Below are 16,920 nucleotides of genomic sequence, written 5' to 3'. Positions count from 1 at the left end.
AACCTGTTCTGTGCTGTATTGCACACAATTGTAACTAAAAGACTGTGTTAATTGAACAAGAGATGATAACAAGGGGAAACGTGAAACTTCTCGTTTGTCTCTGAATCATCTAGCTGGAAGTCAGTTAATAATTTTCTAGTAGTAGGAAAGGATTAGCTGGTAGCAAGCCACATTAAAATAATTGTTTAAAGATTAATGAACAAGAAGTTCACTGGCTTACCATTAACGAGCAAAATTTGTTTTAGAATAGTGACCTTGGACTGTAACTTGGCTTCATTCCTTACTCTGAATAGCAGCTACCCTCACTCTGTATTTTAGCCAAGGGATTTTTTTTTATAAACTAAAGTTGTTCATCGTATTTGAGAATACTCTGCTCTAGGAACTCAGGTAAAATTGCTGCTTTGCAAATTTGTCTAAAGTAACTGAGTTATTCTAGACCAATTTACCTTAAAGTGCTGTTAAAGCAACTTCCTACTGTTCCTTTTAAAAAAATAAAATTAAAGAAAAAAAATCCCATAATTTTGCTAGTTGCTATATGTACGATGTTCTGCACATTCTGGTGAGTACATGTTGATACCTCTTAAATGAGAAGTCAGTTACTTTGCCTAACTGTTTGCACATTTAGTCCTCTTATAAGTAAAGTTGGCCAAGGAGGAGAAAACCTGTGGCAGTGGCTAGGTTTTCTCCTCCTTGGCTTTCACATAAACTGGTTTAAGGGGTCAGGAACTGGTTTAAACCTGTAACAAAATGCAGTGGTGATGCATAAGGGGTGCACGTCCACCCCCTGACAGGCCAAGCTCTCTGCTTAGGTGATTGGCAGGTGGGAGGGCCAGCTGGGGAGTGAGAAAGCCAGATGAAACGTGGACACTTCCCCCCTCAGTTGGTGAGACTGGCCATGCGGGGACCACCCTGGTCCCTGGGGAGGCTCATATCCCTCCTGACTAAGGTGTCAGATAAGGGTCAGTTTCCCATCATGCCTTCCTCTGCTGTGGAATAGACTCAGCTTCCAGCTGGGATGGGGGCTGGGGGTAAAGCCCCTACTGCTGGCTTCCCCCCTCCACCGGGCATGGGGTAGGCCATTTGTTCCCCCCACACCTCCTGCTTAGCTGGTAGGCTGGCTGAGGAGGTTGGGGGGGAAACAGTCCCCATTGTGGGCTTGCCATCCCCTGTGCCAGGCACAGCTTGGTTGGGGTCCAAAGCTGAGAGCTGGGCAGAGGTCAGACACCTGTCACCCTCTGCCTGCTCGTAGTGGCCCTGGGTGCTTGGAAAGGGCTTCTATGGGCCATGGTTGTGGGCAGTGGCAGGGGGAGGCAATGGATTGCCGCAGCCTGGTCTGGCCCAGCCCCATGACTTGTGTGCAGCTGCCTACTCCAAGTGCCCAGTGCTGCTGCAAGCAGGCAACAGGTGCCTCACCTTTGCCCTCTATGATACTTTACTCTACAGCTGCCACTAAGAGTGGCAGGGGGTGGGGGTCCCTGCAGGCCAGGGAGGGGGTTTAAACCTGTCCCCAATCATACTTGGGCTTGCCGAGGCCTGGCCACCCCAGCATAGCTTCCCTGAAGCCAAGGACTCACTCTAGCACCCCCCTGGCTTCTGGCTTGAGCCACTGCAGGCGTGTCTGCCTTTCCAGAATCAAAAGTGGATGTCTGTTCGCTTGCAAGTTGCTTCAATCTACAGAGGTTAGACTAACCTGCAAAAATTGAATCAATTTGGGCTCCAGCTTTTTAAATGTCTGTCCCTAGCCAGTGTGAGCAGACTTGGCACAGTCAGAGCACTTTCTATGCCGTCTCTTGGCAACTCAAGTCCTGCCACTCATTCCCTACATGTAGTTGGAGATCAGATGCTTGGTGGAGTAGCTGTCACAATGTATTCTTAGCTGTCTGTTAACCTTGAAGGAATGCTCTGGCTGTGCTGCACTGTGGCTCTGTATAAATGAATATTGGTTCAGCAGCTTGTGGACTTGTGGAGCTCACCAGGCTAAAATAAAAAAGGGAATGTAGATAGAAGGAAAGGGGAAAAGGAATGAATGTGCTGGCTTAGTTTTAATATATTCACTCTGTCTAGGTTTGGAGTTGCTGCAATGTCATTATCGTGCATTAACTGGAAGAGATGTCTCTTGTGATACTTGGTGGGGGGTGTTGGCTGAAATGGCAGAGCAGTCACTTGTCAAGAGGGGGTTGTACCCGGACTAGTAGCTGCATCCTCCAGCAGAACTATTTGGGGGATGTCTTTTAAACTGGCAAAGAGGAAGGGAGTGCAGCACACCAATCTTTAACACACAAGGAGGAGGAGCACCTGGAAAAGGAATAAAATATGGAGTAAGAATTTCTGAAGAAAAGCGGTCAAGAATAATGAACCTGAGTTTGGAAAATTCAGACTTGGTGTTAGAGAGTGCATAAAGGTTCGTGGTTGCAGTCAGGTCAGTACCTACTGCCACTTCTTGGAGTAGACTGTTATGGATGGGAAGGAGGAATAAGTTTCTGCTGGCTGCAAGGTTGTTGGGGCTGGAGGCAGGAGGGCTGGGAGGCAGAGCAATGTGGCCCTGAGCAGCAGCTGCTTGATTAGATGTGCTTGATTGTATCATTTGGGGAGGCAGTGTTACCCATCACTGCCTTGCTGGGACTGGTAAAGGAGCTTGTAGAGCAGTCTTGTGTGGCAGCGTGCTTCCCCATGCCCCGGCCAGACAGCCAAGCACACTACACGATATCTTCTAAGTAGATACATTTGGGCAGGGGATGGCACTTTTCGCAGAGGCTTGTTGTTGCTTTCCTGACTTCTGGAAGTCTGTTCTTTTTATTTACCTCCGGCTCCTTTCTTTTCTGGACACAAGCATGAGAGCAGGTGCAGGCAAGATGGCAGCTAGCCAAGTTGGAAAAAATAATAATATGGTATTGTTGTGGCTGAAGATGTGATTGTTCCTGGATTTCTCCTGGGGTAAGAGAGGAACTCCCAACACAAATATATTTGTCCAGAGTAGCTGTAGGCTGAAATATATTTCTGATGTATGATAAAGGGGAGGAAATCTAAACAGCTTGCAGAATTTTTTGAAGATTGGGAGGGAAACAGTATTTTACTACTTTGAGAAACTCTTTTTTAAATCGGGTAATATTTTTTGCTCTAAGGATACTTTGCTTCTATAATCATCCGTGCCAGGAGTCAGCAACCTACAGCCTGCAGAACCACTGGACCTGGCTTCTGGACGCGGGGCTTTGGCAGGATTCAGCAGCGTGGAGCATTGGCTGAGGGCACTTTCTGCACACTGCAGCCAGGACAACCACTGACTGTGGTCGTTCTCCAGTGGGGACAAATGCTGACGGTGGCCAGCTCCTAGTGCCTGCCCGTCCTGTTGCTTCTGATCTGGCATGGGTTCTTTTGCCCTGGAAAGTTGTCTATCCCTTATCCATGTTTCAATAGTGAAGGTGCTTGATGCAGCTGGTGTTGAGTACATGCTGCAGACAGATGTCTCAGAATTTCATAGATTTCATAGACATTAGGGCTGGAAGGGACCTCGGGAGATCATCGAGTCCAGCCCCCTGCCCAAAGGGCAGGAAGTCAGCTGGGGTCATAGGATCCCGGCAAGATAAGCATCCAATTTACTCTTGAAGGTGTTCAATGTAGGTGCTTGAACCACCTCCGCTGGCAGACTGTTCCAGACCTTGGGGGCTCGGACAGTAAAGTAAAGAAATTCTTCCTGATGTCCAGCCTGAAACGGTCTTGCAGGAGTTTGTGACCGTTCGACCTCGTCATCCCTTGGGGCGCTCTGGTGAACAGATGTTCCCCCAGATCCTGGTGGTCACCCCTGATAATATTCTCATTGTTCCATTTATTTCATATTGTATAGCTGAAATTTTAGTTTTTTCCCAAGTGACCATATTTTGTGTCTGTAACACCTACCCATGATTTCCTTTATGGGATATCATGCAGCAGAAATCTTTGTCCCATGTCCCAGAATCCTTTGCATTCTGTTAGGATCAAACACCTCGTGCCATGCCATGCTTTTCAAAGATGTGTTTCTGGTTGTTCTATTATATCTAGTCAATGCAGAGATTTTACTCTTGCATCTGATAATTTCATTTAAAAAAACATTGAAGTGGTACTGAATATTAAGTACATCTAATGCATTTTTTGGTATTTGAAAGATCTTCCAGGCAAGAGTTGGAAACACTTACTATATAGTAGGAAAGTGTGTGACTTCCAGTTAAATGATATAACTCATCTTGGGTTTGTTACTTTAAAAGGGGTTGTACTGTTATGTAAATGGATGTTCATTGGTTAGGGGGGAAAAAGCGTTCTGGTAATGAAGCTGGTCAGAAAGAAGTAAAAAAAAAAAAAAAAAAAAACTGAATTGGGAAACCTTAAGATCATAACCTCTGCTAGGTGAAATGATTCAGTGGTGGTCATAAAAATGAGTGCTCCATTCAAAATATGAAAATGTTCAGTACCTTTAATTTCTTATCTATCTGTCAATCTTAAAACCTGCCATCTCTCAGCAACCTTGAACACAAATCATTGGTACTAAATTATTTATCAGTCTGTGCATTTATATGTAGACTTTATAATCCCTTTAATCTGTTAACTGGATGCTATAGGAATATGCAATGGTACTGGCAGCCTTTTTTTATTTGGTTGCTGTGTCATCCAGTACCTCTTTTTTGTCTGGTTTTGTTGACAATTGGCATTTAGTGTCACTGTTCGGTCAGTGAAAATGAGGGTCCCAAACTAAAATCCTGAATCTCTTGAGTCCTCCGATATTTTGGGTTGAAATTCAAATATTTTCATTGGGCTCCATCTCTGTGGATTTCTAGGTGTCCTGCCCTAGAGTATGAAAACCCAGATGATAAATGTCTTTTGGGATAAGTTGCTTCTGATTTGGACTTTCATTAGCACATGATGAATTCAGTAATATTGAAGTATTATTAATTGCCTTGCAAAGGCTTATATGTGAGCAGCGTTTTTTTGTGCCGGTGCTTGCTCATGCTTTTAGAATGCTGGTTGTTATTAGGTCAGTTATTTAATCGAAGCTCTTAAAGTCCTATTACTTCAAGCACTGTTGTTAAGAGAATCCCTTGGGCTTGAACAGCTGACCCAGGATTGGAGCCTGGGCCAGATCCATTTCCACTGAAGCCTTGTTCAGTGCCCCATAACCTACTGCATTTTTGAACCAGCTGGTTTAGCTTCATTCTTCTCTCCTCCCACCTGTGGACTGGGGATTTGAGCTGCTGACTATACTCTTGTTTTTACAGGGTTGAAGAGAAATATGGAGTAGTAATTTGTAAGCTTTCTCACCAGAAAGCTCTGTGTTATGTTGCATGATAACATAATACCTCAAAAATCTTCTTTAGCTTGGTTTGTTATATACTGACTTAAACTCTGAACTCAGTGTTGTGGATTTCAGTGCATACTTTTGAAGTATAACACCACAAGAAGCTATGGTGAGCAGAAGTAATGAGTGTTTTTTTTCCTCCTGTTTCTTTTGTTTCTAGCTGATTAAAATTAGTGCATACAGTATTCCTCCATCTGTCAACCACATGCTTATTACGCAAAGCTCTGATGCCTTGCATTTTAGGTTTATTGGAAATGAACAGCATGATAATGCTTTACAGATGCCCCTGTTTGGGTGTGAACAGCTTGCTGACCAGCAGTGACCCAGGCAAGGAAATGGGTGGAGTGTCACTGCCAAACAAAAGGATGGGATATAAATGCACCAGAGTGTCTCTCTTAATAGTCTGTGCCAAGCTGTCTTTAAAATCTGTCATGCTAGATATTCCTTGAAGCTTGACTGCAGTGTCTCTTGTCTAGGCACAACTGGAAGCTCAGAAAGCGACACAAGATTTCCAGAGGGCTACCGAAGTGCTGCGTGCTGCCAAGGAGACCATTTCACTTGCTGAGCAGAGGTTGCTGGAGGATGACAAACGTCAGTTTGACTCTGCCTGGCAAGAGATGCTCAACCATGCTACTCAAAGGGTAAGATGGATGAGGGATTGTTTGCCCTAAGTCTGCCTTGCACAGTCTGTTTGTTCATTGAGCTAGTTGTTTCATACTGTAAGAGCTAAACCCCCTTTTGGGGCTGTAAGTTCATCTATAATGCTACATTGGCTCATGAGTAGCCATGTGAAAAAGTACTTGTTCTGCTATTAAAGATAAAATAAGACTCTGGTGTCCATAAATAGGTCCAAGGGGAGTCATTTAGGATAGGTACAAGACCTGCTGCTCATGTGAATCAAGGATGGAGAGGGTACTCCCTATGCAAGCTGTCCAGGGTGTGCTTTACTGTGCCTGTACCTCTGGTGTCTGAGTTGGAGGCCAGCAGACTTATCTCTGACTGGAGCAGTGAGAAAGGGGAAGGCAGGAATGGGATGCTGCTGAGGGTGAAGGTGCCAGAGCAAGTAGCCTTGCCCCTGAAAAGGATTGGAATGAATGAGTGGGAAGAAAATTGGGTCAAAGGGGCCTTGAATCTGATGGTAGCAGAGACCTTGCCCTCTACTGATTAAAGAGGAGGGAGGAAATGGGCAGCTGCTTTGCTGAAGATGGGAATGGACAGTGCTTCTTGGAGTTGGAACTGCTCCACAGAAGTAGTTCCTTGGGCACCAACAGTTTGCTGAATGCCCTTAGTGTATTGTTATGTAAGAGAGAGGCTTTGATTGAGCAGAGTGCATACATTTTTGAGGGATGAATTTTGTAGCTGTGTTGGTCTGAGACAAAAAGAAATGCAAAAATCTAGAACTCTTGGTTTAGAACTGATACCTTTTATTAGAACAACTGAGCAACTGCAGAAAAAAATTCTGGGTCTCCCTTATGGCTGGGAGCCCATCAGCTGATGGGATTCCCAGCCATAGGGGCATAACCCCCAAGCTGTTGGGATTGTGGCCAACGTGATCCCAAAGGCTCGAGGGAGCAAGAAGCCCCCGAGCCCACACAAGCTTTTTGTCCCTGCTGTGCCTTGCCCACAGCTGGGACTAAGAGTCCTGCAGCTGACGGGGCTCTTAGTCCCGGCTGTGCCTTACTTGCAGCTGGGACCCAGACACCCTGCCTGTAGCTGACGGGGTTCTGAATCTCGGCTGTGTGATTCCTGCACTTGGGAGCCCCCTCAGCAAAGAGGGTTTCCCAGTTGTGGGTTCCTGCTGCTTGCCGATGCAGGGGGAGTCCAGGATTGGTCTTCTGCTATGACAGCAATAAGGCGCGATAGGATTTGATGCATGATCCCACAGTTGCGCCTCCTGCCACACACATGTGATTGTGTGCAGTTTGGTGGATCATGCATTAGATCCAATACCTGCATGTGTAGGGGGAGCCTGAATAATACCACGTGGGGATGATCTTACTGTGAAGTAAGAAAGCCTTGTTCTGATTTGGTCTAACCCATTACCAAAATGGTTTGAAGTATAGAAGGCACTCTGATTCTGGAATAAGCGTACCCACACTGGAGTTATTCAGGAATAACTATGCTTTATGCTTTAAAATCATACCCTGCTTTAACTTTTAGGTGTAGATTAGCCCTTTGAAATCTAGAGAAGGATAAGTGCTATGTAAATGAAAGTGGCATTCATGGTAGTGCATGTGCTTGGAAGAATTTTTCTACTTTCTATAGTTTTTTGTCACTTTAACAGAATGCAAAAATAACACTTTTTAATACACAAAAACGAACCTGGTGTTAAAATCTGTCATGTCAGATCTTGCCAGCTATGTAAGTGAAATAACTCCTCACTCCAAGTGGGGCCAGACAGTACTGTGACATTAGCTGTGTCCTACAATTTGTTATTTTACAGTGCCCAGCTCTTTATGGAAGCTACTTGACTGTAAAAGGAAAAGTTCTTCACAACTAATTTTTAAAAGTCTGTGCTGCCTTATACAATACTCAATACCAAAACAATGCAATAAGAAATGGGAGGCTTGGCATTTGGAAATGGAATATCCTTCGTGGTGTTGTCCCCACTGCCAGGTGTTTGATGTTCCATTAAATCAAAAGGACAGGAAGAGGGTAGTTTCATTCCTTGCCCAGAAGTAATCAGCTGTAGACCCTCCATAGATGTTACCTTTATTTGGAATGAGCAGTCTATGGCTTTTTTCTTGTGAAGTATGGAGGTGTGGAGAGGGGACATGGGAACCTCTGGGGCTTTTATCAGGTTTTAAACTTTTGGTTGACTGTGCTCACCCACTAATTAAAGTCCAGTCTTGGCTTGGCAGTAGCCAACTCACTTTAGGGAAGCCACGGAACATGCAAGCTTTAATCTGATGGACACTCCCAGCTCCACAGGCAGGTGCTCTGAGACAGTTTGGGGAAAGGTCCATACTGCTGTTGCCAGCAATGGAAAACAAAAGACTTTCATCTGCCTGGCAATCTGGCTCCTTTCATGTGTGCAACTGTTCTGGGAAGGTTGAGGAGTAGGATGGCTCAGGATCAATTGAATGAAAGTCAAACTCCAAAAGAAGTGATATTGAATTGCTTGATGTTTTAGAAGCCTAGTGAGAGAGAGCAGTGGCATAATGCGTGAGGAGTGTTTCTTTTCTTTTTTTTAAGGAATTACATTCTTTTAATGCAAGTATCCTAGGGAGATGAACTGAATACGAAATCTGTAGACATACTTAACACTGGTGGGATGGATAGGGGAAGAAATGTCAGCAATTAAATTATGAATCCTTGTGAAATTTCTCTCGGTCTTTCTCACATAGATGATTGTTTCTCCTGAAGCCATCTAAACCTCTAATCCTTCCCTAATGAATAATCTAGGGATTAGATTAAAAATACAACTGACTGATGAAAACCCAGGGATTTAGTGCCTGAGATGTAGCTGTATAGCGCTCTCCAAAAAAAAAATAATGATAGTAGCTATACCATTCTGTGTTCTCACCCTGTAACTCTTATCAGATGAATTGCCCATAACGAAATGTCACCTGTGGCTAGAGCTGAATGCGCCTTGGAGACCTTTGTGTGTTTTTTATGCCAGTATCAGATAATCTGGGTCACGTTGACATACTATATAGACTGGCTGAGAACCTGAGTGGGAAGTGTTCTACCCTGTACTTTCTAGCTCTTGACATAGTGGTCTGAGTAAATTTCATTTTCAAAATTGTTTTTAGAAGAACGTATGTATCTGCATTTTAGTAAGCTTGAGCTAGGTAAGAATGGTGATATCTATACCAATCCTGATTCACTGAACATGCATATTACTGTTTCCAGTAACCGCCTATTTCTGAACAGTTGCATTGGGATTTTAGTGTGCGTGTTTTAAAATGGGAAATTCTAATTAAAATCAATTAGTAAGATCCAGCATGGAAAATAATCAGTGCGGTGCTTGAGGTTTTTTAATCGCACTTTCAATCTATTTTTCTTTTTAAATAATAAACCAGTTTGAAATGTAGGCCATAATCTAGGATTTCAATTCATTATAACCAATTACAGTAATTTAAAAATATCCAGGAAGTATGTGGTTTGCTAAGCTTCTAAAGAAAGCCAAATTACTGGCTAAACATCTGGAGTCAGTGTGTGTTAAGTGATAAGACAGGTTTGGCAGCAATAGTCATTTCTCCAGGTGCAGAGACTTATTTCTTTCACTTCAGTTTATTCAACTACTTTAGTTCTATGACAAGCTCATTCAGTTAAGAAACCAATTGAGAGTTGAAAAAGCAGGAAACCGTGCTTTCCTCCTTCCAATCTATGAATAAAAATAAGGTGGGAGGATTAGATAGACTGGTTCTAAAGTCTAGAAGGACATTGTTTCTAGTCACCATCAGTTCCAGCCACTAACCTGCAGTTTATACTTCCTGTGTTTTTAATAAATGAGTTTAAATGCAGCGCCTGTTTTTAAATTTTATTTTTTATGTAGCCATCACATGTAAGGTAGTTTTTATTTAATTTAAAAAAACTATTGGGTTCATTTTTATTGAATTCTATTTGCCATTCAAATACAGCTTGACACAAATCATCAGTTAAAAAAACTCTAGTAAATAAATGTTGTTCACCAAGTAATACAAATGGAAAATTGAAGAATCTGAATAAAACTGTATATAAAACTGCATAGTTGCTTAAGTAAATAGATATGGTATAGTCTCCAGGTTAACAAGCACCTCCTATATAACAAAAAGATCATATTTAGTTCCACACAGAGCTATTTTTTAAGTTACCAACCAGGGATGATCCCATTTTTAATTAAAACCTAACAAAAGTACAATTTGCGGAACAAGATAGGGGTAGGAGACCAGCAATGCAAAAAGGTTCCCAGTATACTGACACTCTCTCCTATGTTGTCATATTTGTGTACAGAACTGCTCTGATGGAAGACTCCTGCAACTCAATGCTTTAGTTGTACTGAGCTTTTGGGCTAATAAATGTCAAGTGCATTGGGAGCAAAATAACCTTGCAGAGGAGTTGGTGTAACAATGAACTGAAAAGCATTTATCAGCACCATATGTCAGAAGCATGTTATGAATTCATTTGTTTTTAAATTGTGAGGAAAAAAACATGGAAGAACTTTTTGTGATATCTTTTATTGGACTAGCTGTATAGTGGAGAGGTGTTGGACTAGTTTTTTGGGCATCACAGAACCTGACAAAGGCCCTTGGTGCCCACGAGCTTGTCCAGTAGCTCTCCCAACTATACAGTTGGTCCAATAAAAGATGCCACAAAAAATTCTTGCCTCTCGGACATTTCCACAATCATAAAAATTGAAGGGCTACTGAAAGGATATAACTTTTTCTGAATAGTTGGGAAAATAGCATGGAAGAGTTTGGTGTTCTGTGCAACAAACTGGACTTCTGTGAGTAACTGCAGGGAGGGCTGGAGAGATCTGGATAATTCTTCTGCTTTTTAAGTTGCCACCTTTCAAAGGAGCCTAAGGGAGCTGGGTCCAGAAGCTTTTGTAAAATCTGTTTGATCACCTTAAACTTGCATGTATTAGGTTTCCATTGAATTCCAAACTGGAGCACTCATACACATAGTTGTCCTGGGGCTAGGATCCTGGAAGTCAGATTGGGCTTCTGTTCCCTGTTTTGTTCATGACCTGTTGGGTAGGCTTTTGGACAAGTTACTTCACCTCCCTGCTTTTGTTTTCCCTGATTTTAAAATGGAGATAAAGATACTTACCTTCCTTTTAAAGTGGCTGGAGAGGGAAAGGGTTTCTACAATGTTTTGTATTCCTAATGCCATCTTTGTGCCTTTTTCAGTGAAGAAAGCAAATCCAGTGCTTTATGGGATGTGAGAAGGTGGTGGTGTGTCTTTTTTCAACAGTGGAGCTTGAAAAACACATGTCACCGTCTTGGAGTTTCAGACACAATAAAGTGCACAAATAGGCTTCCAAAGCATAGAGTCTAAAGCGGTGGAAGGGCACTTAATGGTATTAATGCTCCTGTAGAAAATCATGTCGCCTAAAGTCATTCAAAAGGAGGGGAAGGTTTAAAGGAAGCAAGATTAGATAGAGCTTGAAGGAAGATCTTTCACATTTTTTCAAAAGAAGTCTGCATGTTTACGTAATCTTTAGATAGCTTTGCTTGCAAATTTTCCTGAGAGGTCCCTCCATTTGAACAAGGTCTTTGTAGAAGTATCTGGTCCGTTGTGTGTCTGTGACCTCACCAAAGCAGGGAAAATGGTACTTGTCTCAGATTAGGTGAAACACAAGTCACATACAATTTGACTTTAATTTTTCGTCTAATCCCATTGTATTGTACACTTCAATTGTTCATAGCTGCCAAATTTATGTGGAGTCCAGGAAAAAGTTATGATAATCTTGCACTGCCTTTTGCAATGTGGCCTTTTCCTGTTCTTTTACAATAATTTCTTGGTATTGGTATTAGGATTTCCTTGAAGATATCTGATTTTTCCTTTTTCCTCTTGTAGCTGCCTTATCAGCTCTTTTTTTTAAATTCCTCCTGGAAACTGTACTTAGAGTACACTCTTCATTTAGGATTACCCTAATTTCTTAGGGAAAATGATGCAACTTGTAAAGAATTGTTCTCCCCCAGAATATATATTTTATGGAATGCCATTGTAGTTGTTGGTATGTTTGTGTTGCCTGGTCTAGTGATTCCTGGAGGATGTGTCTGATCTAGTATTGGTAATGAGCAGGGATCCTGGTTTTCTCTGATTAAAAAAAAAAAAATAAAAAAAAAATTCCCCAATTTTTTAATGATAAAAAGTAACCCAAAATCCATTTTCCATGATTAAAATGAAACACCATTTAGTGTACCTAAAGTATCTAATTATATCTAAATTCTCTGATTAAAAAGCCTCAATTTTCAGATAAAAAAAGTAACCCAAAATCCACATTTTTCCATTTTAGGGGAAAATGTGCATGTGGGGTTACTTCTTTTAATCTGAAAATTGGGATTTTTTTGTAATCAGAGAAAACCAGGATCTCTAGTAATGAGTTAGTGTGCTGTTTCTCAAATGGATGTGTGTGGCAAACTTCTAGCAGGAGTGCAAACAGATGGAAGGGGAAGTGGAAGAAGAGAAAGGGGAAATATAAATGGAGAGAGAAGGAGAAATAAGAAAGCATAAAGAGGGAGTTGCAATTCCAGAAAGTTTGAGAACCACTGGGATAGTCTGTTTTTTAGAACAGATATTCAGAACAGTGGGTGGGAAGCCCAGTGTAGGGGAGATTGTGATGTGATGCATCAGGCTGTTCTCTGGACATCTTTCTGAGAGGGCCAAATAGAAAGTGGGCAGAAGGCTCTCATCTAACCAACACTCTTAACCAGGCACTTCAGGGACCTGTTAAACTCATCATTCTTCACACATGAGTGTGAAGTTGAGGGCTTTGGGGTAGACTAGATGAGTCAGGAGACTGATAATAAATTCTTAAGACTAATTATAATCCAGCCATGCTGACCAACAGTCCCCCATTGCAGGCAGTTCAAAAGTTTATGAGATTGGTTGGCAGTCTTAATTTTAGTTCCAAGTAAACAGAGGTCTGCATTGCGTACCCAAGCACATCTTGGTTGGCAGTCCTGGAGAAATCAAGAGTTAAATGGACATGGCATTTATTTATTTATTTTAAGGTCCTTTTCCTCATAGAAGTCTTCCTTCCCAGGCCAGGACTAGAGGTGCTTTTGTTGACCGGGGCTTGCTTCTGGGGCTTCTGTCTGTCCTGTACCTGTTATTTGGAGAGAGAATGTAAATTTTCAGGGCTGTCAATTTGGCACCTTTCAGAAATAATACACTTAAAAAACAACCCAAAAAAGATAAAAACAAGGCAAGGAAGAGGAAGTTCTCTCTGTTCGACAAATAATTTATTTCTGAAATTAGAAGGTTTTGAAGAAACAGCCACTTGAATTATTATACGGTTTGACAGAGAGGAAATAAATGTAGAATCTTCTGAATATTTTTGGGTAGTTATTATTTAGTTAGTGGCTGCATCTACATGAGATGCTTACTGGTAGTAGGTTGTTACTACTGCACAGTAGCATTGGAGGGCACAAACTGTGACGCGACACTACTGCACAGTAGTAATGAGCTACTGCGCAGTCAGTGTCACCATGAAGCCAAGTTTGTCCAACATCTCTTAGATATGCTGGGCACTGAGTTGGAGGCAAACAAAAACATAAGCACAGGGGGTTCTGTGGGTATGCAAGTACAAAATGACTGTGCAGTAACAACTGCACAGTTAATGTCTCATGTAGACATGGCCACTGATTCTCAAAACCTGAAAGCTTCTTGCAAGTGGATGATGCCTCTCGTTTACTATGTCTACTACTGTGGTGGGTCTAGATCCTCAAAGTATTTGATTTAAATGGGAGTTAGATGTCTTTACCTCTTGATGTATTTACTTCTTGAGAATCTGGGCCTTGGGCTTGCAATGTTCATCATACCATGAGTTGGGAACTTTAAGTCTAGATATGCAAGCCAGCAGTAGCAGTTACCAAAAACTCTTCCAAAGAAGAATCATTTGGCATTCAGTCAACTCTGGAACATCAAGGAATAAGCAGCTCCATTGCTTGAGAGCTTTTAGCAAAAGTTAAATTGCAATTTTTTTGTCATGCACTAAGGAAAGCAAACCAGCCTTGCTGTCATCTTCTGGGATTGCACATCTTAATTTAGATACTTCCTCACTAGAGCCTGATGCACCCTCTAGGACAGTGGTCTCCAAACTTTTTTGATCGTGCACTCCTATCAGTAAAAATGTTTTGAGCATGCACCCCCAATATATGTATATTTATTTATTTGACATATGGACTGAGTGAGGGCACCAGTGTCAATCCATATATTAAATATTAGTAAAGCTTAATTTCTTTCTTCTTTTAGATAAAAAATAAATATAAATAGAAGTTCTAATATTTTCTTCCTGCACCCCAATGGATCATCTTACATACCCCCTTGTGTGCATCCCACTTTGGAGACCACTGCTCTAGGAAACGCCATTGTATTGTTATAGTTTTCTAACAGTTGTTCAAACTGAGAGTAAGAAAGAGATTAGCTAATTTGCAGGATGTAGAGCAAAAACTCTTGTGAATGTTTTATAAATACTGAGCTTTCTTCAAAAGATGGGAGTCTTATTTATACACAAAGGCAGTTGAGGGGCACTGGAGCAGGATAAATTCCTTCAGATATAATCAAATTCCTTTTTAATAGGAATCTTTGTAGGTTGCAGGGTTCTGCAATATATTTTTATTGCAGAATAATTGGGGCATTCAGACAAGTGGAACATGCTTTTTAGTTTTTACAGGGGTGAGAACTTTTGTTTTACTCTGGGTATTATAATTTTAGTCTTTAAGCTACAAAGGCAGTAAAAATAGTGGTTTACCCTCAATGCAATGGAAAGTAAACGGCAGTCGGCTTCCGTAAACTGTCTATGTCCCCTTCGCCATGTTTTGAATATCACTTTAATTGCTAGGCTCAGACTCTGAAGGATGCTGCTCATTTGCTCACAGGAGAATAGAACAATGATGATGAGACTAACATGATTTGAAAACCAAAGTGCTTGCATTTCTTCCTGAGATGAGACTTACTTTGATCTGATCAGGTAAGCTGCAGGTGTTGGAATGTTTCAAATAATAGAAGGTAATCGGAGCAATGTGTATCCAGAACTTCTGGAAACAGGGTATTGGAGGGAGCTGAGGCCAGCCATATTTTATAATGATACTTGCTCTGTTGTGAGTGGGAGAGCTTAAAAATCACTGCACAGTGAGAGCTCCTGTGGCTAGTTGCTAAAATGTTGGGAATGAGAGACAAGACAACAGTGTTCAGAGTATTAAACAAATGAGTCTGCTCTTTGGCTGGGACCTGGCTGGGGCCTCTCTTCACAATTAAAAAAATGTTTTTATGGACCATGAAACAGAAATGGGCATCCTAACTTGCAATTGTGGGCTCTTCAGATTTGCAAAAGCACATGTAGTTGAACACCCATAGCAACAGAAGACAGATACTTGGCTTTTCTTTTTTCTTGTAAATCTTGTTTTAGTTGTAAGGGGCCAAGGCAGTAAGTATTATTTATAAAACTTTAAATCAATGCTTGTCTGAACAATTTGCTGACTTGTGTACGAGACATGAGACTGCCTGCCTGAGTGGGACAGGAACTGAGACCTGTCATGGAGTATGTAATGTGCTTAATCTGTGTGTGCGCATATGTGTGTGTGTGTGTGTCTCTGCCCAGTTAGTAGGGCAGTATCCATGTTGCCTCCTACCTGTTCAGAAGTCTCATAGGTGTCCTGACAGTAATGGTGTCAGTTTTATCTTTGAATTGCTACTATTTTTTGTAAATATGGCTTGAAGCTGGCCAATGGCACTAATGTGGAAGTGAGCTTCCCATTGATGGCATGGCAGTAATGGATGGGCTATTGGCTGGCTGGATGCTGGCTACTTGGGGACAATGGATAAGCTAAAATTGATCAAAGGCCCTCTTCCATGGACCTACTTGCAGCTCTTCACTCTTTTGAGTAGTCCTGCTGAGATTTTCAGTATTTGGGGTTGTGAGCCCTTTTATAGTATCGCCCCAGCCAGAAGGTGGTTTGTGAAAAGGTAACGCCAATCTGGCAGAGCTAGTGAAAGCTAGTCATAAGCACCTAAGGAGCATTGAGGAGATGCTGAGCTCTAATGGGGAGGTTTAAGGTTTGAGATGAGGAACTTCAACCAGAATACATTTAGCTAGAACAGTATGCTGCTTCTGTCATTAATACTGTATTTGTTAACTAGACATGCTGTAGGTCCTTCCAAAACTTTTCAAAGTAGATTAATTGAAAAGAGACTTGGTTTCTACTGTATTTTCCCCCCTTCCTCCCCCAGCTCCACTCTGCTGTACAAGGTTGTGAACGTACTGTTAATTACAATTGATATGAAGGGGATAAGCATATGCTTATCTTTTTTTCTCTCTTGAAGGTCATGGAGGCAGAGCAGACGAAAACAAGAAGTGAGCTGGTGCACAAGGAGACTGCAGCCAAGTACAACGCTGCCATGGGTCGGATGAAGCAGCTGGAGAAAAAACTGAAAAGGGCTATCAATAAATCTAAGTATGTGTCACAGTTGGTGGTGCCTTTTAAATGCTGAGCCTGCTTGCACAGTATGCTCTCTGTGCATCGCTTACAGGATTCTCTGTCAATACTGAACCTACCAGGAGGCTACAGAGTCCCTTGTGCTTGTTTTTGTTTGCCTCCAAGTCAGAGCCCACCATATCATGCCATAGAACTGTATTTTGGTTAGGAAAGCAATGAGGCTGTTGACAAACTTCAGAGGTGCAATGCTGCATCAGCTCTGCGTATTGTACATCAGACTTGTTTACCTGCTCTTTCTTAGCAAGCCATGTGAGAGCTTTTCTTGTGGAAAGGAAGACACTTCAGAGGGCATAGCTAATAAGCAGTGCAGTGATCAGACGCCTCTTCTTTTGGTGTGTGGTTCTATTCCGTTGCATAGATGTCTATGTATATTTGTTGGTAGGGTAGAAAACTCACATATTGGAATATTTGCTTTCAGTCTGCCTAAAGTTTTTTTTTCTGTCT

At 41.9% G+C, this 16,920-nt stretch overlaps 1 protein-coding gene across 2 annotated transcripts in view; it reads left to right on the top strand.

The window, feature by feature from the left end:
• SH3BP5 (SH3 domain binding protein 5) overlaps positions 1-16,920 on the top strand; it is a 72,543-nt gene that overhangs the window by 41,814 nt on the left and 13,809 nt on the right. For both annotated transcript variants that reach the window (XM_090046406.1, XM_090046405.1), the window contains exons 4-5: positions 5,800-5,964; positions 16,304-16,434. In XM_090046406.1, coding sequence (XP_089902532.1) covers positions 5,800-5,964; positions 16,304-16,434 — 296 coding nt within the window. The remainder of the gene's footprint in view (positions 1-5,799; positions 5,965-16,303; positions 16,435-16,920) is intronic.

This window comes from Crocodylus siamensis, chromosome 5, assembly GCF_052110815.1.
Source record: "Crocodylus siamensis isolate JL-2025a chromosome 5, ASM5211081v1, whole genome shotgun sequence".
NCBI lineage: Eukaryota > Metazoa > Chordata > Crocodylia > Crocodylidae > Crocodylus > Crocodylus siamensis.
The sequence above is the reverse complement of the archived record's forward strand: the minus strand, read 5'-3'. Positions and strand labels throughout refer to the sequence as shown.